This window comes from Lissotriton vulgaris, chromosome 6 (assembly GCF_964263255.1).
Source record: "Lissotriton vulgaris chromosome 6, aLisVul1.2, whole genome shotgun sequence".
Lineage (NCBI taxonomy): Eukaryota > Metazoa > Chordata > Amphibia > Caudata > Salamandridae > Lissotriton > Lissotriton vulgaris.
Genome location: NC_141694.1, coordinates 785,424,673 through 785,445,463, shown reverse-complemented (window position 1 = coordinate 785,445,463; position 20,791 = coordinate 785,424,673). Strand labels below are relative to the sequence as shown.

General features: G+C 47.0%; 1 protein-coding gene across 4 annotated transcripts in view; it reads right to left on the bottom strand.

Moving 5' to 3' along the window:
- CEP43 (centrosomal protein 43) overlaps positions 1-20,791 on the bottom strand; it is a 300,006-nt gene that overhangs the window by 107,676 nt on the left and 171,539 nt on the right. For all 4 annotated transcript variants that reach the window (XM_086926811.1, XM_086926812.1, XM_086926809.1 and 1 more), the window contains one exon: positions 14,031-14,092. In XM_086926811.1, coding sequence (XP_086782937.1) covers positions 14,031-14,092 — 62 coding nt within the window. The remainder of the gene's footprint in view (positions 1-14,030; positions 14,093-20,791) is intronic.

Sequence of the window (20,791 nt, the reverse complement as noted above, 5' to 3'; positions counted from 1 at the left end):
AAGGTAAGGGAACTTTGGGACTTCCGCTCGTCTGAGATGGGCCACGATCACATCAGTCGGCTTTATGAAGTATCCAAGTGCACAAGTCAGACCTAACAGTAGGACAGCAAACCGGCAGTGTTTGAACTGCACCATAAAGCAAAGGTACTTCTTGTGTGGCTGTGGAATAGTAAAATGATAATAGGCACCCTGCAGGTCGACAGATACACTCCAGTTTTCTGCTTCCAGCTTAGGCATAACCTGAGCGAGGGACAGCATTTTTAACTTCTCCTTTTCTGAGGAACCAGTTCAGAATCCAGAGGTCGAGGATTGGGTGAGGCTGATGTCCTTTTTGGTTGCCTCCTCACCCGGTTTGTGCTCCAGTACCAATTCTGCTGCACCTTTTAGGAGATACATCTTTACCCCAGTTGCAAAGCTCATAGGTGCTCTAAAAGAAGGTAATGCTGGGATGGGGGAAAAGGTAGAAGCACCTATGAAAGAGTAGGACATATCCCCTTTCCACAATTTACAAGACACATAGGTCTGAAGTAATAGCCCTCCACGATTATAGAAAGAAGACCCCCGTCCTCCTATTGACTCCTTGTGTTCCGACAAGAAGGAACTAGGGCTACATCCCTGCAGCAGATAATGAGGAGAAGCAAGAGGAGGGACGGAGTGAAAAGGCAGGTTTTATTTCTTTGGCCTGGCCTCTATACTACCTGTGCAGTGGGCTTGCCATTGCTACCGCTGTGGACGGCCCCAAAAAGCACAAGAGAACCCACAATATTTTTATTTTATTTTTTTAAAATTTATTGCAGATTCACAGGAAGCCACGGACAATCAATTAGTAGGTTCAGTATAAATCATAAATAACGCATCTCATTGTCAACAGAAGGATACACGGCCATTTAGCCCACATCCCGAGGGTCGGGCGGCGAGTCATGATTGAGCACTGTAGGCCTTGTTCCACATGTAACTGTAGGCTTTCAACGGGCATTCCTAGTATTTGCTCCCCCCCCCCCTTTTGTTACTGAACCCCCCCCCCCCCACTCCCCCTAACGAACAAGAACACAAACTGGTTATCCAAAACCCATATTCACAAAAGGAAAATAGCAGCAATTGCACTTTAACCCCCCCCTTTGTCTCTCTGTTGCCAGCAATGTCCTTCACAGTTCTGAACCAGAGATCACAAATGCCCTGCAGTATCCCGCAAGTTTAAGATATGTCGTCGTACCCTTTGTAGAGAGGTCCCAGTGTCCCGTTCCATACTCCCTGGAGGCTACCCTCCCTCACAACCCCCCATCAAGCCCATGGTATTGTCTCCACTTAGACTAGACCCTGTGGAATGTTTTGGGACATCCCCTAGCCTTATAGGTCACCCTCTCGGCTGCCATATACAGATCCAACCCTGTCCTCCATTCCTCCAGATCTGGCGGTTCCGGCGCTCCCCAGTGTTTTGCGATGTCCCTCTTTGCAACCACCAATGCAAGCACTAAAAATGTAAGGAGTGGGCGGGTCAGGTCCACCTCGGTAGTCATGCCGAGCAGTGCCAGCCTGGGATCTTGCGGGATCGGGGCCCCTAGCACCTCCTCGAATACTTGTGTCCAATATGTTTGTATTATGGCACATGCCCATATTGTGTGGTAAAAATCCCCCTCTCCCTGGTGGCATCTAAGGCATCGCGGGTCCTCCACCCTCCCCATTTTGCTCAGCCGTAACCTATCGTAGTAAGTTCGGTGGAGTACATTGAATTGAATAAGCCGTAAGCGTGACTTGATTGCCACCTCTCGGGGATGCATCAACACTATTTCCCAGTCCAGGTCTTCCATTTCACCAACCTCAGCCTCCCACGTAGCCCTAAGTTTTGCCAGATCCCCTAACATATGGTTAGTTAGCGTTTTATACGTCAGGGAGACCGCTTTTCCCCGTTATCTGTTCTTGGAGGAGTCTCCCTTCCAGCGGTGCATATTCTGGGATGTCTGTGAGTGTAATGTGTTGGGCTCGCCAAGCGTGACGTAGCTGGAGATACTTGAAATGTTGTGTAGTATATAGCCCGAAGTCTGATCTAAGAGCTTGGAAAGATTTTAAGTCACCCTTGGCTATCACATACCCTATGGTAGAAATGCCTATGTCATCCCACCTTTGGAAACCCCACAATTTATGTAGTTCCGTTAACCACTGGCAGTGCCACAACGGAGTTTGCAGTGTGGGCCTTTTATCCCAGCCCATGCGTTTGGTGGCCTTCGTCCATGCAGTAAGTGTTATGGACGTGGCCGGGAGGAGGGGAGCCCTTCTAAAGGTCCCGTAGAGATAGCACAGTAGGTTTTTCGATGATAGTTTTGTTCTCTCCAGAGCGTAGGTTGGGTGGTCCGCCGGGACATGCAACCAATCATTTATTGGTGTTAGATGTTCCGCCCAATAGTAGGCCTCTAGGTTGGGAAGCGAGATCCCCCCACTGTACTGATGTCTTTGAAGCGTGGACAGAGCCACCCTGGCATGTTTGCCTAGCCAAAGGAAGGATCTCAGGTCCGCATGCATCTTGTGGAGGACCGTCGCTGGTATCGGATAATACTCATTTTGCAGAGCATAGAGGAATTTCGGCAGGATGATCATTTTGTACATGGTCGCTCTGCCCAGTAGCGTTAAAGGGAGGTGTCGCCATCTGTCCATATCTTCAACCGTATTAGTCATGATCCGTTCCAGGTTTCTATGGAACGAGAGGGTCGCGTCCACGGTGATATAAATCCCGAGGTATTGGAAACCTTCTGTGGTTGTCAATAGGTTTTCAGGCAACTCCCCCACTGGTTGTGTCCCCCCGGGTCATAAAGTACGGACTTATGCCAGTTTATTTTGTGTCCTGCCTGTCCGCCATAGTGTTCCAGTTCCCTGAAGAGCTCTGGGACTGAGGTTTCTGGTCTGGTTATGTAGAGCAAGACGTCGTCTGCGTATAGCAAGATCTTTTCTGTTTCCGGGTTGGTATCGTTGCTAGCAAAGCCGTGGATGTCTTTGTTGTGTCGGATCCTGGCTGCTAGCACCTCAATGGTGAGCGTAAAGAGGAGGGGGACAGGGGGCATCCCTGATGAGTGCCCCTTTGAATCCGGAACTCACGGGAGAGTATCCCGTTCACTCTCACCCTGGCCCTCGGAGCGGCGTAGAGAAGCTGTAATCGAAAGGGAGTGACGAAGTGCACACCTATTTTTTCATTGGTTTGTCCATTTTATATTTATTCGCGTGCTGGCCCAGAATCGTGGTCTGCCCGAAGCCACGAAATTGTGAATGAACATCAGGAACTATGGGGCAAGCTCTTACCCCATAACTGGACGCACAGCGGTAATGAAAGCATGCCAATTATGCACCATTTCGAATCAAGTTAGTTGCAAAGTTTATTCAGAAAGTTCCTAGAAATGTGTTTTACATAATTCAAATATATACTATTTTGGCATTGAAATACTGTCTTTTAATTGTAGAAATACCCCTGACGAAGGGCCTTGAAGGGCTTGAAATGCATTGGGTTATCGTGATGAAATTTATGAAGACTACCGGCATATACTCCTAGCTACCGATTAAGGCTTCGGCATGTTTGTAGCGCATGAGGTTACAGTTATGCTAGTAAAATGCCTCGCACGTGTTCTTGGAGGAATTTGGTATACTATGAACAGTTTGGATGAACTTTCTGAATAAACTTTGCAACTAACTTGATTCGAAATGGTGCATAATTGGCATGCTTTCATTACCGCTGTGCGTCCAGTTATGGGGTAAGAGCTTGCCCCATAGTTCCTGATGTTCATTCACAATTTCGTGGCTTCGGGCAGACCACGATTCTGGGCCAGCACGCGAATAAATATAAAATGGACAAACCAATGAAAAAATAGGTGTGCACTTCGTCACTCCCTTTGGATTATTTACTGTCTGCCTTTCGACGAGTAGCACCCACATGAACAAGGATACCAATGGAGAAACATTATCAAGACACTTGCGAGACCATGGAAGAACAGACCTTCTTAAAGGGATTCACGGACTAGGATTTCAGACTGTTACAACATACATTTCGATGTTATTTGAAGAATTGTTCTTACGTACATTTTTTATATATGTTTGGGAGAATGTTCATATTATATTGTGGATAATTAGTACACCAGCACTGAACACGCCACACAAGATATCTTTGAATCAACGCAATACTTTCAACAGGGTGGGCGGGGAATTCGACATAGATGTTTGGGAACACGGGTAGAGTGTATGATGGGAGTTGTAGTGCAAGATTACGTGGTCAAGTATTAATTTCATGCACATCACAGGATTAATTCTGTTTATGTGAACAGCGCACTTAAATGCACGCATTAAAGAGGATAGTTATTTGGAGAAACATGGGATCGACGAGAGAATATAGGGGTTAATACAGGAGTCGCCCAGGGGCGGAGTTTGGAAGGGAAGGTTAGAAATAGCGAAACGCGGGAGAAGCACAGTTAGTGAACCTGCTGGGTGGGATTAAGAAGCACGTTTTGAAGGTAAGGGAGCAGCTAGAATAGTTGTTTGCTTTAAAGACCTATTGAAAGTTTTTTGCATGCATAGTCACGTTTAGTTCAGCTTCGACACGTAGACAGTGGGGTGTACCTTGCATATTCAGGGTGAGTACATGGGAAAGAATAAACGTATTGATATTTGATGAAACGGAGGGAGGGTTACCCAGACATTTATTAAGAAGGAAGTGGCGGCATACGGTCACAATTAGCGGGAAAACGTTGAAAGCGTGAGGAAACAAGTGCCTAGAAATGTGTTTTACATAATTCAAATATATACTATTTTGGCATTGAAATACTGTCTTTTAATTGTAGAAATACCCCTGACGAAGGGCCTTGAAGGGCTTGAAATGCATTGGGTTATCGTGATGAAATTTATGAAGACTACCGGCATATACTCCTAGCTACCGATTAAGGCTTCGGCATGTTTGTAGCGCATGAGGTTACAGTTATGCTAGTAAAATGCCTCGCACGTGTTCTTGGAGGAATTTGGTATACTATGAACAGTTTGGATGAACTTTCTGAATAAACTTTGCAACTAACTTGATTCGAAATGGTGCATAATTGGCATGCTTTCATTACCGCTGTGCGTCCAGTTATGGGGTAAGAGCTTGCCCCATAGTTCCTGATGTAGAGAAGCTGTACCCATTTAATAAATTTTGGTCCAAAACCGAACCTGCGGAGCACCGCAAACAGGATGGGCCAGTGCACCGTGTCAAACGCCTTTTCGGCATCCAGGGAGAGGAACCAATGTGGATCACTACACCCTTTCACCTCTTGTAGCCAGTTATGTGTTCTTCTAAGGTTCAGTTTAGTTGCCCTGTCCGGTAAAAAACCTGATTGATCTAGATGAACCAGGCCTGTAATGGCCTCTCTTAGGCGGGTCGCCAAGATTGTTACTAGCAGCTTCACTTCCGCATTTAGCAGGGAAATGGGCCGATAGGAGACACAGTCCTCTCGTGGTTTGCCCTCTTTATAGATTGGGACGATTGTCGCCTGAGCGAGATCCGGTGGGAGCTCTCCCTCATTTAAGGCATCCGCAAAGAGGCCTCGAAGATGACGGGTCAAAAGATCCGCCGCACGTTTAAAGAGCTCCGCTGGGAAGCCATTAGGGCCGGGGGTCTTGCCCGGTCTCAACTTGGCGATGGCGTTAGTGATGTCATCCGCTGTTATGTCTGCCTCCAGGTCCTCCATATGCTCGGGGGATAGGACCGGTAGGATCGTATCATCTAAATATTGTAAGGCTTCCTCCTGGGTTGCAAGGGCACGAGCTGCGTAGAACTGTTCATAATGAGCAGCGAAAGCTTCCGCAATCGCAGCATCGGTGTTAACAGTGGTGCCATCTGTCGTATTTATACCGTCTATCCACCGTGCCGCTCGCTCCCTTTTACTGAGCCACGCTAAGAGTTTCCCCGATTTATCCCCCACATCATATAATCTGTGGAGGATGGCAAGGGACTGGGTCTTCGCCTCATTGGTTATCAGTTCCCTATATTGTTTCTGAGCATCCAGGAGTCTCCGGAGAGTCTCGGTGTTTCTATTGGTCAGATATTCTCTTTCCCATTTTAGGACAGCCTGCTCTAGGGCAGCGACCTCTGCCTGGAGATTCCGTCTGTCCTCCCCCAGTCTGGACGTCATCCTGTCTCTCAGTACTGGCTTTAGGGCTTCCCAAAGGGTAACACTAGAGTCTACCGCACCCTCATTTTCTGCGATATACACCTTAATGTCTGCCCGTATGCCTCGCAGTATGGTCGGGTTTTGCAGATCCCAGGCCGCTAAGCGCCATGAACCCGTGTCCCCACCCCGCTTCTGACCCACCCTCACATACAATGGCGAGTGATCCGATATGCCCCTAGCCCTATATTCTGCAGTGGCATCCGCCCCCAAGTATTGGCGGGACATAAAGACATAATCAAGCCGCGAGAACACCCTGTGTGCCCCAGAGTAGTACGAGTAGGCTCGCTGTGTCGGGTGGAGCCACCTCCATATATCTGTAAGGCCTATAGTAGACATTTGGTTGCATAATGGGGTCTGGTGCTCGCCCCTCGCAGTGACTCCAGATCTATCAAGGCCGGAGTCCATGACATCGTTAAAGTCGCCTCCCACCACTTGTATAGTATCAGCTGTGTCCAAGAGTATGTTAGCAAGCGCTGTGAGTGTACAGGACTGTAGTTTAGGTGGGGCATAGACCGAGATGAGGGTATAAGTGTGTCTGTTCCAATTGCCCTGAACTCCCGCATATGTTCCTTGAGAGTCAAGCCAAGTGCGGGTGATGCTAAATGGTGAGGTCTTTTTCACAATGACTGCCACCCCTCTGGAATTGGATGTATACCCCGCATGTGCCAGAACCCTGTATCGACCTCTAGCAATGAAGGCGCATTGTGTGCCCTTGAGGTGTGTCTCCTGCAAGAAAATGATGTCCGGGTCTACCCTTTTAATGTAAGCATTTACCAGGCCTCTCTTGATCTTAGAGCCCAGACCATTAACATTCCATGTCAGGATGTTCAATCTCTTGCCTCCCTCGTGTGGGGTGCCTACGGTACTTGCCATTGGAATACTTGGTGATTGCATGTGTGAAGACTCCGGCACTTGCAGGTGGTGTGGATGTTCAGTGCGTGGTGCTGCATTTTTCCAACTAAAACATCCCCCCCCCCCCAACTGTCCCCACCTGGATCCCCCCCAAAACAAGCTTGAGAACCCCTTCTCCCACCCTCCTCCCCACCTCCCTCCCCTTCCAGTCTTATCCCAGAGCAGGACATAACTATCCGTAGGAGTAGGCCGGTCGCCCACCCGCCAAACCCTCCCTTCACTGCACCCAAAAAAACGTAAAACTTATAAAAACAGGGAGGCGTGTCAACTTGCGTGCTTCCCAGAGATGGGCTGCCATTTTACATTTTCCACTTTCACCACTGTTCCGAGGGGACATCGGCTCGTTTGTATCTAGGGCCCGAGCCACCATCGATTAAGACTTAGAGACTTGGGTCTCTGATTCGGGTGCACTATGTTGTCCTGACAAATCTTTTTCCATCACCCAGATCTCAGTCACCAACGGATGTACAGATTGACTTCCATCCTAGTCGTCTTCGCCTCCAGATGTGCGACTATCAGGTCCTTCCTCGTCCTCACCCTCCGAGCGCGTATTGGATCGTAGAGCGGCAAATCTTGATCCTGTCGCTGCCGCACCTCTGGGGGAGGCCGAACGTCCTTTCCTCGCAGTTCCAGTGCCCCGGCCTCTGTAGGGCGTCGCCAGTGGTTGCCTCTTAGATCTTCTAGATTTCAGTCTCTGTGCCTTCGGTATTTCCCAGTTGGCAGCATTTCGCAAGGATCTATCCAGTAAGTCTCGCCCAGCTTGTTCTCTACGGTTTAGGATCGGACGCTCCTCCAACCATTGCCACGCGTCTTCCGGGTGTGTGAAGAAGAGGGATTGTTCTTTATATATCACCTTGAGTTTGGCCGGGAAGAGGAGCATGTAGGGAATCTTTAAGTCTCTAAGCTTGGCCTTTACCGTGTCAAACGATCTCCTCTGTTTCTGGACCTCCTGGCTATAGTCCGGGAATATCATGATATGTGCGTTTTCAACCCGGATCTCTTCCATCTTCCTCGCCTTCCTAAGAATCAAGTCTCTGTCGGCAAAGTTCAGAAAACGCACGATGACTGGTCGCGGTCTCGCTCCCTCCGGAGGTTTTGCAAGAAGGGCCCGATGCGCCCTTTCTATGATGAAACAGGGCGAGAATTGTACAGCTGGGAAGGTTTCCATTAGCCACGTGTGGAGGAAGGTCACCATATCCGACTTCTCGATCCCTTCTCTAAAGCCGACAAAGCGGAGGTTGTTCCGCCGCGCTCTGTTTTCGGCGTCGTCCACCTTCCAGAGCAGTTGGCGGTGGGATGCCTTGAGCTCCGCCATATCTTTCCGAAGGGTCGTGATTGAATCTTCGGCCTCGCCCATCCGCGTCTCTGCGGAGGTGACCCTGTCGGACAATTTTCGGAAGTCCTGCCTCAGAAGTGTCACCTCCGAACATACCTCACCAATCTTAACCTCCAGGGCCGCTTTGGATTCCTGGATATCCGTTCTCGAGGCCTGAATGGCTTCCATAAGCAATGCGGTATCCGAGCGCGGTCCAGACGCAGCAGGAAGGCCTTCCGTCACCAGACGTGGCGCAGCATAATTGTCCATCGGCTCTTGCTTGGGCCCTTTGGGCAGCAGCTCCTTCCTGCCCATGATTTGCCTTGTCGCTGCGTTGGGCCCACCAGTGAGAAGGATAGTACCTTTTCGGCCGGGCTGGAGAGTGTCGTCACGAGGGCCTCACGGGTCTCGGTCTTCTCCGCTTGCAAGTGGTGACTGTCGGTGTCGTAGCGCTCCTCCTCCGGTGTTCACAACCAGGCCCCGGGCTTCCGAGCTCCAGGTAGCAGTGTTCGGGTCAGTGGCCAGGGACCTCCGGCAAGGCTCCGGGCCGCTCGTGTCACTTCGCGGACTCCGCAGTCGCCATCTTGGCGGGGGAGGGAGGAGGGATCTCCTTCTGAGTTCTCTAGCGTCCAGATCGTAGACGTCCGGATCCAGTCGCCGATAGCCTGTCAGTGTCGCCCTCTCTCTCATGTGCGCGGCACGGTCTCCAAGTGGGGAGATCAGGTGTCAGTTCCTCCGCCGCTCTCAGCGCGTTGCGGCCACCATCTTGCCTTCGGCTCGGCGCTCAGAGCAATGTCGGAAAGTCCGTGTAGAAAGCGCTGCTAGCAGAAATTCCTCCCGATTTTGCACTCTCGAAGGGCACAAGAAGCCCCTGATCAGATTCCAGTATTGAGATCGCGATTTGGGTGGTCTTAAAGTCGGATTTCTAGGCAGCTCGCCGGGAGCTCCGGAGCCGCACGTCTTAGCCCGCCATGGTGTTGGCCACGCCCCCCCCCCAAATATTTCTTGAACTGCCAGTCGTCCCTCTGTTGCATCTTAAGGCCAAGGGATTTTTCTGTCGCCTTACTCTGCTTGAGCCACTCTTAGAGCACAGTCAGCTTCGACTCCATAAGGATAGAAGCCTGCGAACGGCAGGTTGATTAGTGTTGCTTAGACAGCCTGAGAGAATGCAGAATTTCTCAGTAATGCGTGGCGACACAGAGATATGGAGGTCCCAACAGCACTAGCGACAGAGTCTTATGTGCACCTGTTTTGCTACAGCCTGGCCATTCCCTATAAGCTCTAAAAAGTGGGACTGAAATAGTCCGGAAGGTTAGCCAAAACTGTTTGTGCCATGCTCCAAAGCATGTGCACATAGCAACTAAGGAGACAGGTGGCATTGAGCAGACCGAGGGTCATACTGCTCCCTAAAAGGTCTCTTATGTGTACTGCTCCATCTTTTTAAATTCACTATCAAATGAAGTAGGGGAGGCACCTGGTGATAGTTTGGAGGAACAAGAAGCTTAAACAACCAGGCTTTCCAGCAATGTATGAGAGGGAAGATGGGTCTACAGGCACTCCCTTGTACTGCCTTGCAATTGCTTTGTGGACTGTGGTAAAAGTTGTAGGCTTTTAGGGATGGCAAGGATAGGTTCCGCGAAGGCTTCATTAAAGAGGAGCAAAGTCAGGTATGAAGGAACCGCAGGCACCAGATTCCTTGTAGTATCTTCTACTTTTTCCAGTTTCCATGTGGACTGCTAAGAAGAAATATGGGTTTTTGGTGACTTACTATTGGTATGATGCAGTTCTAATTTGTGTTGCCATTACTTTGTATGCTTCTTCTGGTACTCTGGAGGGGACTCAGACGTACTGGGCGTTGCCTTGAAATTGCACAGTCCTCTTCGCTCATCTCTTACTATGGCCAAAAATATCTTGTCCTTCCACTCCTCAATGACCTTGGGGTGCATACTCCAAAAAGCGCTACAGCCATTGAAGTCAAGGATGGACTCCAATAACCACAAACAAATTTTGTGTTGATCTGCTATAGCATTTGTCTCTCACTTTTGACAGGGCTTGAAACCTGAATGGTTCAGGGGTGACATCTTACAAAAAACCAAACTGCAACTAAAATAGATTTTAAGTCAACAATGTTGCCAATCTTCTGTAGAGATTCGAGCTCCAGATTTACATCAATGGTGTAGAAAAAAACTTGCTGAAGGGGGCGCGTTATGGCTCCAGTGACGTTACAGGTAAGGTTGCCCTCTTTCACAGAGAAAAATACCAGCTATCTTACCAACTATCTGTTCACGTTTTAAGATTCTGCAAAGGCAAGAGCATGATTCTTCAGTAAAACTTCAATTTTAACAAGCCCTATCAGTCTTTCTGTAGGGGTCATTAGGGGAGCAGTAATTCACATTTTAAAGGGTTTTCTTTTAACATTTACAGTTTAAAGTATGTACTGATAAGGGAAAAGATACTAGCTTTGGGTGATTTATTGTACCGCAAGAACATTAAAATACTGGTGATGCTGGTATAAAATGGGCCGGGTGGCAACCCCATTCATAAGGATGCCGCTTCTGGTGCTACATACCAGCGTCTAGAGCTATTGGAAGGGATTCTAGATTCAGTTTGACACCTCTCATATTCAAAAGGTGTCTGCAGGAATTTGCAGGTAAAAATATCCATCAAAAATGTCATTTTCTGCGGTAACGCTTTTTAGAAATTTAAATTTCAAATCTAATACGGTCACTGGGATAAATGACAAAGCAACATTAATGATTAACTCCAAGCTACGCTTCCTTGTCACAGTACTGGATCATTCCACTCTAAAAAAAAAATAAAAAAATAAAATAAAATAAAAAAGAATTCCACTGTTCAGACCATGCACCTGAACAATGCAGTTTTTTGTGTGTTACCAATATTTACTTTTTCTCATTGTGGGCGTGTACTGCAGCCAGCGTTCCCTCCCAGACATGATCAGACTGGTGGAGCCATCACCGTGTATTGCAGGTGTAAGTGAACTTCTGTATCAGGCAGAGTTTGTGCTATGGGGTTCTCCTCTACTCGGTGTACTGATAACTGGTGCAGGCAGTTCAGCACTCTGGCAACTTACTGAATCTCCACTTATGGAGGGGACATCAGCACAAGTTTTGACACAGTTTGTGGAAGCACTAGGCCTTTTTATTTATTTAAGTGGCATAACCAGGCACTCTTTAAGGAATCTGGACAGGACCTGTAAAATAGTTGATAAAATTAATATATATTTGAATAAAGATAATTGAACTTAAACAATAATTATGAGATTCATTACTAGAACAGGTCACTTGAGAAATTATCTGGGGTAGAAACACAATGCCCTTGGCAGAACACAGGAGGAACAAACTATGACACATATGAGGAACCAGCCTCTGAAATTAAACTCTTGTGGGTCTAATGATTTTTTTTTAAAATATCAAAAGAAGTGAGAGGATTAGAGAACTAGTCCTTATCCCCAAAGATAACATATATCATCAAGAGGAACTAGTCAGAGTTTACGTGATAACGAAAAACTATGATTTTTGTAATAAAAAGAAAAAAAAGTTGTTTCTTTTTATGAAGCCCTCACCCACCAACCTAGTTGGTGGCATGCTACATCATCAGGCCCACCTGGTGATACCGACTGATTTACAGCGGAGCAGGTATCTTTACTGAGTGTGCAGTGAGGTGATGTGACTGTACAGTTTTTAACTTCACCTTCTCATCACCTCACTGCACACTCAGTAAAGAGCTGCTCCGCTGTAAATCAAGCATTGTAGCACACCGGGGACACTCAGTGTCACCAGATGGGCCCGATGATGAAGCATGCCACCAACTAAGTTGGTGGGTGAGGGCTTCATAAAAAGACAAAAAGGTTTTTTCATTTTATTACAAAAATCATACAGTTTTTCGTTATCACGTACACTCAGACTAGTTCCTTTTGATGATATATATGGGTTTAATGATTTACCATTTTTTTGATTTCAAGTATACACCTCTATTGGCGGTCAGCTACTAACACTAAGGTGCAGGAGAAAAGTCAGGGGGCCTAAGACAATACTTCTGATTCTCAGTGCCCTGTCAATGGCAGATATTGTCAAAGTCATGTGACCAATGCTTTAGAAAAGCGTGGAACAGCCTTTACTGAAGGGCAAAGATTGTTGAATAATCAAGCAATTAAGACATTTCTGCTTCTTCAACATAAGATATGCTCCTCCAGATGAGTAAGGGCCTGAAGTTCAACATCAACAACGGTTTATACATATTCATGGGTAATCATAAAAGCACAGTTAATTAAATCATTTACCCAGGACCATAATTAAAAAAATTGATTCTATCTAATGAAGATTTAAAAAAGCAGTGATCTGCGAAATCGTACAGCAGACTTTAAAAAACTTCTAACAGATTTACTGACAATGGGATAAGATAACATTCTGAACAACAACAAAAAAGTGCAGGTTTATGTTTTTTTAAAATCCATATTTTTAAACAATGGGTAGCAAGTCCTGACGTGTAATAAGAATAATAAAATCCTGTGGAAGTAGACAAGATGCATTTGTGTCTTTACAGAAAGTTAATCAAACCGGCATATATGTTTGCTTGGAGAATCATATTGGCTCAAAGGAAAGCTAAGATAACTCTTAATGTTTCCCAGGTAAAATGTAGTTAATAATGATCTTTGCCAGGGACTACTGACAAAAATTAAATAGGGTTCTACTACGAGGGTGGTGTGTATGATGGCATAGTTATGAAGCATTGATTTCTTTATTTCTTCTGTCTCTCTGCTTATGGTGGTCAGAGCCTTATAGAGATTTGTGACCCTCGATGTTTACCCCTTTGATGATTTGATGGGGCAATGTATAATTCAGGCCTACCAAGGATGTCAGTGATCTACTTAATATGCGTAAGCCACATAATGTTATGCCCTTGATCTAGTCTGAGGTAATCCTCTATTATGTCCCTGTTAGAAGTGGCTTGTTACACCAGATTGACAACCATAGGTGCAGTTAGCTCTACAAAATTGTCAAATAGGCTCTTTCGGATGGCAGAGGTTTGGGACATTGACATAACATCATCAGCATATAGTAAGGTGGGAATGGGGGTATTATTCCCTTTAGGCATGTCCTTTCTAGAGGAAATCAAGGAAGCATAAAGACTATTCACATACAAAAGAAACCAGATCAAAGGCAGTACATGTCACTGGCAAACACTCCATTTCAGTTCAGTTCAAGGAATTAGTACATTCCCCTTCGATCCCATGTCTTACTGATGCCTTAACCCCAAATTGCAGAGCTAGTAATAATTCCACTAAGTCTTGATCCAGGCCATCTGAAGCAGTAAGACCCATAGCTTAGTCTGGTTAAACTGGTGGTGCTGTGGAGATCAGGAAAGGCAAGGTATAATGACCCCTTCCTATCACGAATGGATAGGATAGACACAGAGAACTAACTCTGATCTTTGTATTTGGGTACAGTTGCAATTGAGTCACTGCTACTGAAGTGCTGATACACAGTAAAAGAAAATTTGATTAAGTAACATATGTCAAAACAGCAAGCTCGAGACAAAACTTTCCATAAGCACACACTTAATTTAAATCCCTCCTTCTACCCAAAAGATAAAATTAATCTACTTACAACACTCCTACAAAGAAGAAACAAGCGCCTGTACATCCCAATAAATTCCTGGAAGTCTATTCCTGAAGAAAGGAGAAACAGTCAAACGATTATGAAACAGATACACTAAAGCCATGTCATGTTCGGAAAATTCATTATCGTCCAAAGTATAGACAATGTATCAACATTACCAGCCTACCTAACTAATCTGGATGTTAAACTCAACTGAACTGAATGGTCACTGACCAGGTCATGAATGATATAATATGTGACGTCATCAGCAGTGTATTGCGGGGGCGCGAGTTATAGTTAGGTGAACTAACTAACAGGATCATTTCTATGGTTTTGTATCAGTGAAATGTCCAACTAACTAAAACTTCCCTGAAACCTATGGTTTTTTCAGTGAATTTCTAAAGTTTTTTGAATGCTAATTTCCAACTATAACGTCCCTGAAACCTATGGCTTTTTCGGTGAATTTCAAAGGTTTTTTAAATGCCAATTTCTAACTATAACGCCCCTATGGTCATACTAGGGTCCGTGCTCAGAACCGCGCACCATTCGTGTTCACACTGGGGGCCGCGATGAGAGCCACGACTCCAATTTAAAAAAAAAAATCGTCCAGTTTCACTAATTTACATTCGCCTCGGGGGCCCCATCCCCAGAGGCATGTCCATATGTTTAAAAAAAAGAAGAAGAAAAAAGCAGAAGCGGGAGGAGGGCTGCGTTGCGCCCCCCCCCCCCCCACCTTGAGGCCTTTATTTGCCCTTGGGACCCCATCCCCCCATCTTTTTTATTTATTTGGGGAGGTGGCCTCTTGAACCCCCCTCCCTCTCTGGCCACTTCTAGCCCCAGGGACCCCACCCCCCAGGGCTGGCCCTTTCCGTTGGAGACCGTGGGGGACCCTAATTCCCCCACGTCCTGCTGGCTCCCGCGTCCTGCGTGAGCCAGCATTGCTTTTCCACATGGGGAGCTGCTAACACGCAGCCGTATGGAAAAGCAATATGCTTTGAATTTTGGAAGAAAGAGCAGGTTTCCCTACTCTAGATTCCAAAATCAAAAGCAAGTTTGCTATGGTAGGGCGGAGCTCCCACACTACTATAGAAAACAGCAATGTAACGGGGTGGGCACCCGAGGCACTGCAGGAGCCGGCACTAGGGAGTGGCAGTCCCCAGGGCCACCAAGGACTCCAGGAGGGGGGCTGCGCGCCCCCCCTCTCAGTATGATTGACGCCCGGGGAGGTGGCGGTCCCCAGGGCTACGGGCCCCTGTTAATATATTTTTGCGATTCCCCCGGCACCTGGCCCAGCCGGGAGCTTCAATTAAATGAAGCGTGGGAGGCTGTAGTTCGGGCTGTAGCCTTGGCAAAAATTTCCTATGGAAATTAACATGGAGAAATCACTTTTTGGGACCCCCCTTTTTTTCTCAGCCCCCACTAGAGAAATCACCCCCAAACTTTCGGGATAGGAGCTGACCTGGATAGACCTTTTTTTTTTGGGAGAATTTCGCAAAGATTAGTCAAAAGTGCCAAAGTTATTGGCAAAACAAAAAACGCCTTTTCAATAGAAACGAGGTTCTAACTATAACTACCTACTGGCAACTGCCAGTAGTTTAGGTTAGTTATGATATATATATTACCTACTGGCAGTCGCCAGTAGGTAGTTATAGTTAGGATCTACTTTCCATAGGAAAACCGCACATTCTATTGGGAATAACTTTGGCGCCGGTGGACGAATCTTCGCAAATTTCTCCAAGAAAATGGCCCGCTCCGCTCCTTCCCTGAAAGTTTGGGGGGGATTCGTCAAGTGGGGGCCGAGATAAAAGGGGGGGTCCCAAAATGTGTTTTCCCCATGTTAATTTCCATAGGGCGGTCAAACTCACTTTTAGCCCGAACGGCTGAATGGATTTCCACAAAACTTGGCAAAATTGTAGGGACTGGTAGCCCGATGTGCCTTTGCTATGTCTCAAGATGTGTGCTCCAGTGGTTTTTGAGTAATTTATGTTCAAAAAAATATATATATCTATGGCAGCGCGCCGGTACGCGCACCGGGGAGCGCTCCGGGCGCGCCACGTGAGGTGCGCACGGAAAGCTGATTGGCTCTCGGGTGTCTGTAAACATTCGAAACAGTCCGGAGCGGCCGCCATCTTGTGTCTCGGTAAAATCGAGACACAGGAGGTGGCAAAAACAAAGGGGCAAATGACCATAAGGGGGCAGAGTAGACCCCCCCTGACCCCCTAGGTTTGATGTGGGGGCCATAAAAGGGCCCCGCTGGGCAATTTTTTTTTTCTTTTCGATTTGCGCGGGGGAGCGCCCGGTGCGCGCACCGGGGAGCGGACCGGGGAGCGTGCCATGAGGAAAAAAGAATGACAGAGTTTTTAAAAAAGGAAGCCTTTTTTTTATAAATAGGAGGTAGTTCTAAAAAGAACTGTTTTTTTTATTCTTTTTGTTGTTTTATATTTTATTGGTTTTTTAACATTTTTTTCTTTTTTTGGCTTTTCTGAACATTTTGTTTTTTTTGTATTTTTTGAGGGGAGAAACAAAAAACAGGGAATTTAAAAGGGCTCAACAGGAGCAAAAAAAAAGCGGAACAAATTAATGTTTCCTTGGGCACTTGTGGTTATCCCAAGCACGATTAATAAGTGTGATGCATTGCTCTCCATAGCATATTGTTTGTCCACAAAATTTACAAACCATTTTAAAATTTGAAAATTTGGTTTGTATGGTGGAGCATGTCTCCCTAACTTCCGGTCCTGATGGGGTGGAAACATTAGTTTGGGAGGTGCTGGCAGAAGATTGGACAGGGTTTCTGGCCAGTTCCCTGACCACTGCCCTAGCATAGTTATTTGGATGCTTTTGAAGCATATGCCTGATCATTGTGTGGTTGCCGAAGGAGTATTTTTTGTTGGGATTCCCCCTTGACAGCTCCTGATGACAGATTAAGCAGGTTGCCTTAGGTGCATTTACTTTTTTTTGTCGTTGGGGATTGAAAAAAATTGCCATATGATGTGCTCTTTTGGTTTGTAGGTAATATTGTCCTCTCGGACGAATCTACTCTCCTCCTCCTGTTCTTGATCTCCACCACTGTGAAGTTGTGAAGGTCCTTGTGGTGGTGGTGGTGGTGGTCCAGAAGATCCAGCAGCTGCAGCTAATGTAGCCACTTTCGACTGATAAGTGCAGGTCTTCCTCTCTCAAAGCACAAAGGTAGAATAAGGAAAAAAGGTGGGGGCTTTCATCATTTGGGAGAAAAAAAATATCCTGAACCAATGAAAAGTGTTATTTTTAGGTCACATGACCAGGGGTTTCATCATTATGAAACCAAAACTGTTATGAACCAATGAAAAGTGTTATTTTCAGGTCACATGACCCGACGCGCTTACGCTTCGCGTCCCGGGGCGCGACCCGGGGCGCGTCGCGTAAGCGCGTCGAATGCTTCCGGGTGCGTTTACGCCGTGCGTATCACGCGGACGCAGCTACGCGATACGTCACAATCATGTTTTCGTTCGCGACATTGGCGCTAACGGGACGCTCCCCGGTACGCGCCCCGGGGCGCTTCATAATACTACGCTTTCCTGGGCGCACACCGGGAGCGCTCCGAGGCAAAAAAAAAAACAATATACAAAAAAAAAAATTTGCAAAATTGTAGGGACTGGTAGCCCGATGTGCCTTTGCTATGTCTCAAGATATATGCTCAAGTGGTTTTTAAGAAAATTAACTTTGACAAAATATATATTGAGCTACATTGGGCTATATATATGTTAGAGCCCAAATGTAGCCCAAATGTAGCCCAAAGATGGCCACCAGAGACAAAAAAATACAAATGTAGTCCAAATATCAGCCAGATGTAGCGCAACTATAGCCCAATGACAGAATGTACCAGAGTGTTCTAAAGGACAACTAGAGCGCTAACAGTCTTACTTATAAAGTGAGACTTATAGTTGGGAATTACCATTAAAAAAACCTTTGAAATTCACTGAAAAAACCATAGGTTTCACACCAGTTATAGTTAGGAATTAGCATTTAAAAATCCGAAGAAATTCACTGAAAAAACCATAGGTTTCACACCAGTTATAGTTAGCTGGAAATTTTACTGACATAAAACCAATGAAATTCCACGTTATAGTTAGTTGGACTCACTATAACTTGCGCGTGTAATGCACTGCTGATGACATCACATATTACATTACTCATGACATGGTGAGTGACATCACTCAGGTACGATCGTGCCGCTCTCATATCTATTAGAGATAATGTTCGGGTCTGTTATCATGACCCCTTACCCCCTCTCTCAGGACCTTATGAGTGTACCTGCGGTCATTTCTCTTTGACCTCTCCCATTGGAGTCCGTCCAGTCAGTAGGACTGTTCGTGGTACCCATACGGAATGGTCCGGACAAGCCCTTAACATATGGAGTCTCAATGTTAGATCTTTGGTCAAACACCATCAGTCACTACGTGACATGATCGACGTGGACCTTCCCGATATCATCTTCCTGACCGAAACTTGGTTACAGGACGCGGACACCGCCATCATTAACTTGGCTTTTCCCTCTACCTATACAGTGTCTATCTTAAACCGCTCGACGAGGGGAGGTGGTATAGCCATGGCGACGAAATCGTGTTTTCCGGTGGAGTGGAAGGCCTTGGACCTCCCCATGTGCGAAAGCGCATCGTTTAAGGTGAAGGTTAGTCATCAATTTACCTTCAGCGGCGTGCTTATATATCGTCCTCCTGGGAATGACACCGCCTTCAAGGCTGCCCTTGTAGATGTAGTCAGCTCCTTGACTGCAACTTGCTCTAATTTCAATATAGTTGGCGACCTAAATATACATCTGGATCAGTCGTCATCCCCTTCCATCAGCTCTTTGCTGGCGGACTTAGAAGCGTTGCAACTTGACCAATTGGTCACCTCCCCCACCCATACAGGAGGTCATATATTGGATCCTTTCTTTACCACCTTAGTTCGGGCTAGATCAGCTGACCCGATGGTGGTGGGTTGGACTGACCACCTATTGGTTAAAGTGTCATGTCCCCTTGACACCCCACAATTGAAACCTGCAGGTAAACAGAGTTTAAAGCGAGACTGGCGTAAACTTAAGCTGGAGGAGTTTGTCAGGTTATTGGAGGTTCGACCCCTGGACAAACTGCAGAATGCAGAACAGGGTTATGAACAATTCTGTAACTGGGTTCTTACTGCCCTTGATTCTCTAATACCAATGCGGTGGGCAAAATGTCATGTGAAAAATCGTAGCCCTTGGTATAATGAGGCGCTTGCCGAGCTTAAGAGAACCTGCCGGCAAGCTGAGAGGGCTTGGAGAAAAGCTTTTGACCCCGCGTTAAAATCGCTTTACTTTGCCCAGCTTAAGTCCTACCACAGAGCTATTTGCCAAACCCGGGCCGCCTATTACGCTGCTGAGTTTTCTAACAGCCCCAACCCCTCTAAGTTGATCTTTAAGGTACTTAAAGACCTGGTGGGGAAACGGGACACCTCGCAAGAAATCTGTACGGACTCGCACTGCGAAAGCTTGGCATCCTTTTTCGTGGAGAAAGTACAGAAAATCTACCGAGGATTTGTACCAGCTGCCCCCAGGGATGCCCCTAGCGAAGTAGAGGTCTTGGTGCCTGAAACTCTGTCAATCTTGCCGAGTATGTCCAATGAGGTATTCGACACTCTGAGCCTCAAAATCAAATCTGGCTCTCCTTCAGATCCTCTGAAACCGGAGTTTTTCGCCTCTCTCCCGCCTCTCTGTCGTGAACCCATTATGGAGCTGATCAATCTTTCCCTCAGAGAGGGCGTGGTTCCGTTACCCTGGAAACAGGCTGTGGTCAAACCCATTTTGAAGAAACCGAATTCAGACCCCCTGCTCCCGGAGAACTACCGGCCCATCTCCCTCCTGCCTTGGACCGCCAAGGTCACGGAGGCACACGTGAATACCATTCTGTCTGCCCACCTCTCGCGTAATAACATCCTTGACGAGACTCAAAATGGGTTTCGTGCTCAACATAGCACTGAAACGGCTCTGCTCTTCATGATTGAGCACCTGCGATCAGTGCTAGACGCGGGGCAGACCGCGGCGCTCCTATTGTTAGACCTGAGCGCCGCGTTCGACACGGTGTCTCATGACATTTTGCTGCGGCGTTTGGAGGAAGTGGGGATTGTCGGGAAGGCTCTTAAGTGGTTCCGCTCATTCCTCTCGGACCGGTCTTTTAAAGTAGCCATTCCACCTGGCCAGTCCTCGTACCATTCTCTGGAACTGGGAGTCCCTCAGGGCTCTGCTCTCAGCCCTACATTATTCAACTTGTATGTGAAACCGCTGGCTGATGTCGTTAGGCAATATGGCCTTACGATGACATCGTATGCCGACGACACGCAGCTGGCGGTGACACTTAGTGGGGACCCTGAGGTGACTGCGCCCAGATTCCGGGCAGGGCTGATAGCTGTGGCGAGCTGGATGCGTAACAACTGCTTACAGCTTAATGCAAAAAAGACCGAGGTTCTGATTGTAGGGAAGCAGGCGGAACTCTGGGGAGACCAGTGGTGGCCTCTTGAACTGGGGGCGATGCCTATTCCAGTGGACGAAGTTAAAAATCTGGGGGTATGGCTGGACTCTAACCTTTCTTTTGCCAGCCATACAAAGAAGACAGCAGCCACCTGTTATGGCATTCTGCGAGGACTTAGACCTGTTCTCAAATTTTTCGACCCTCCCACACGTCAACTGGTGGTTCAGGCCTCTATCCTCTCTCGGATAGACTACGGGAGTGCCTTGCTCCTTGGAGTCAATCAGGCTG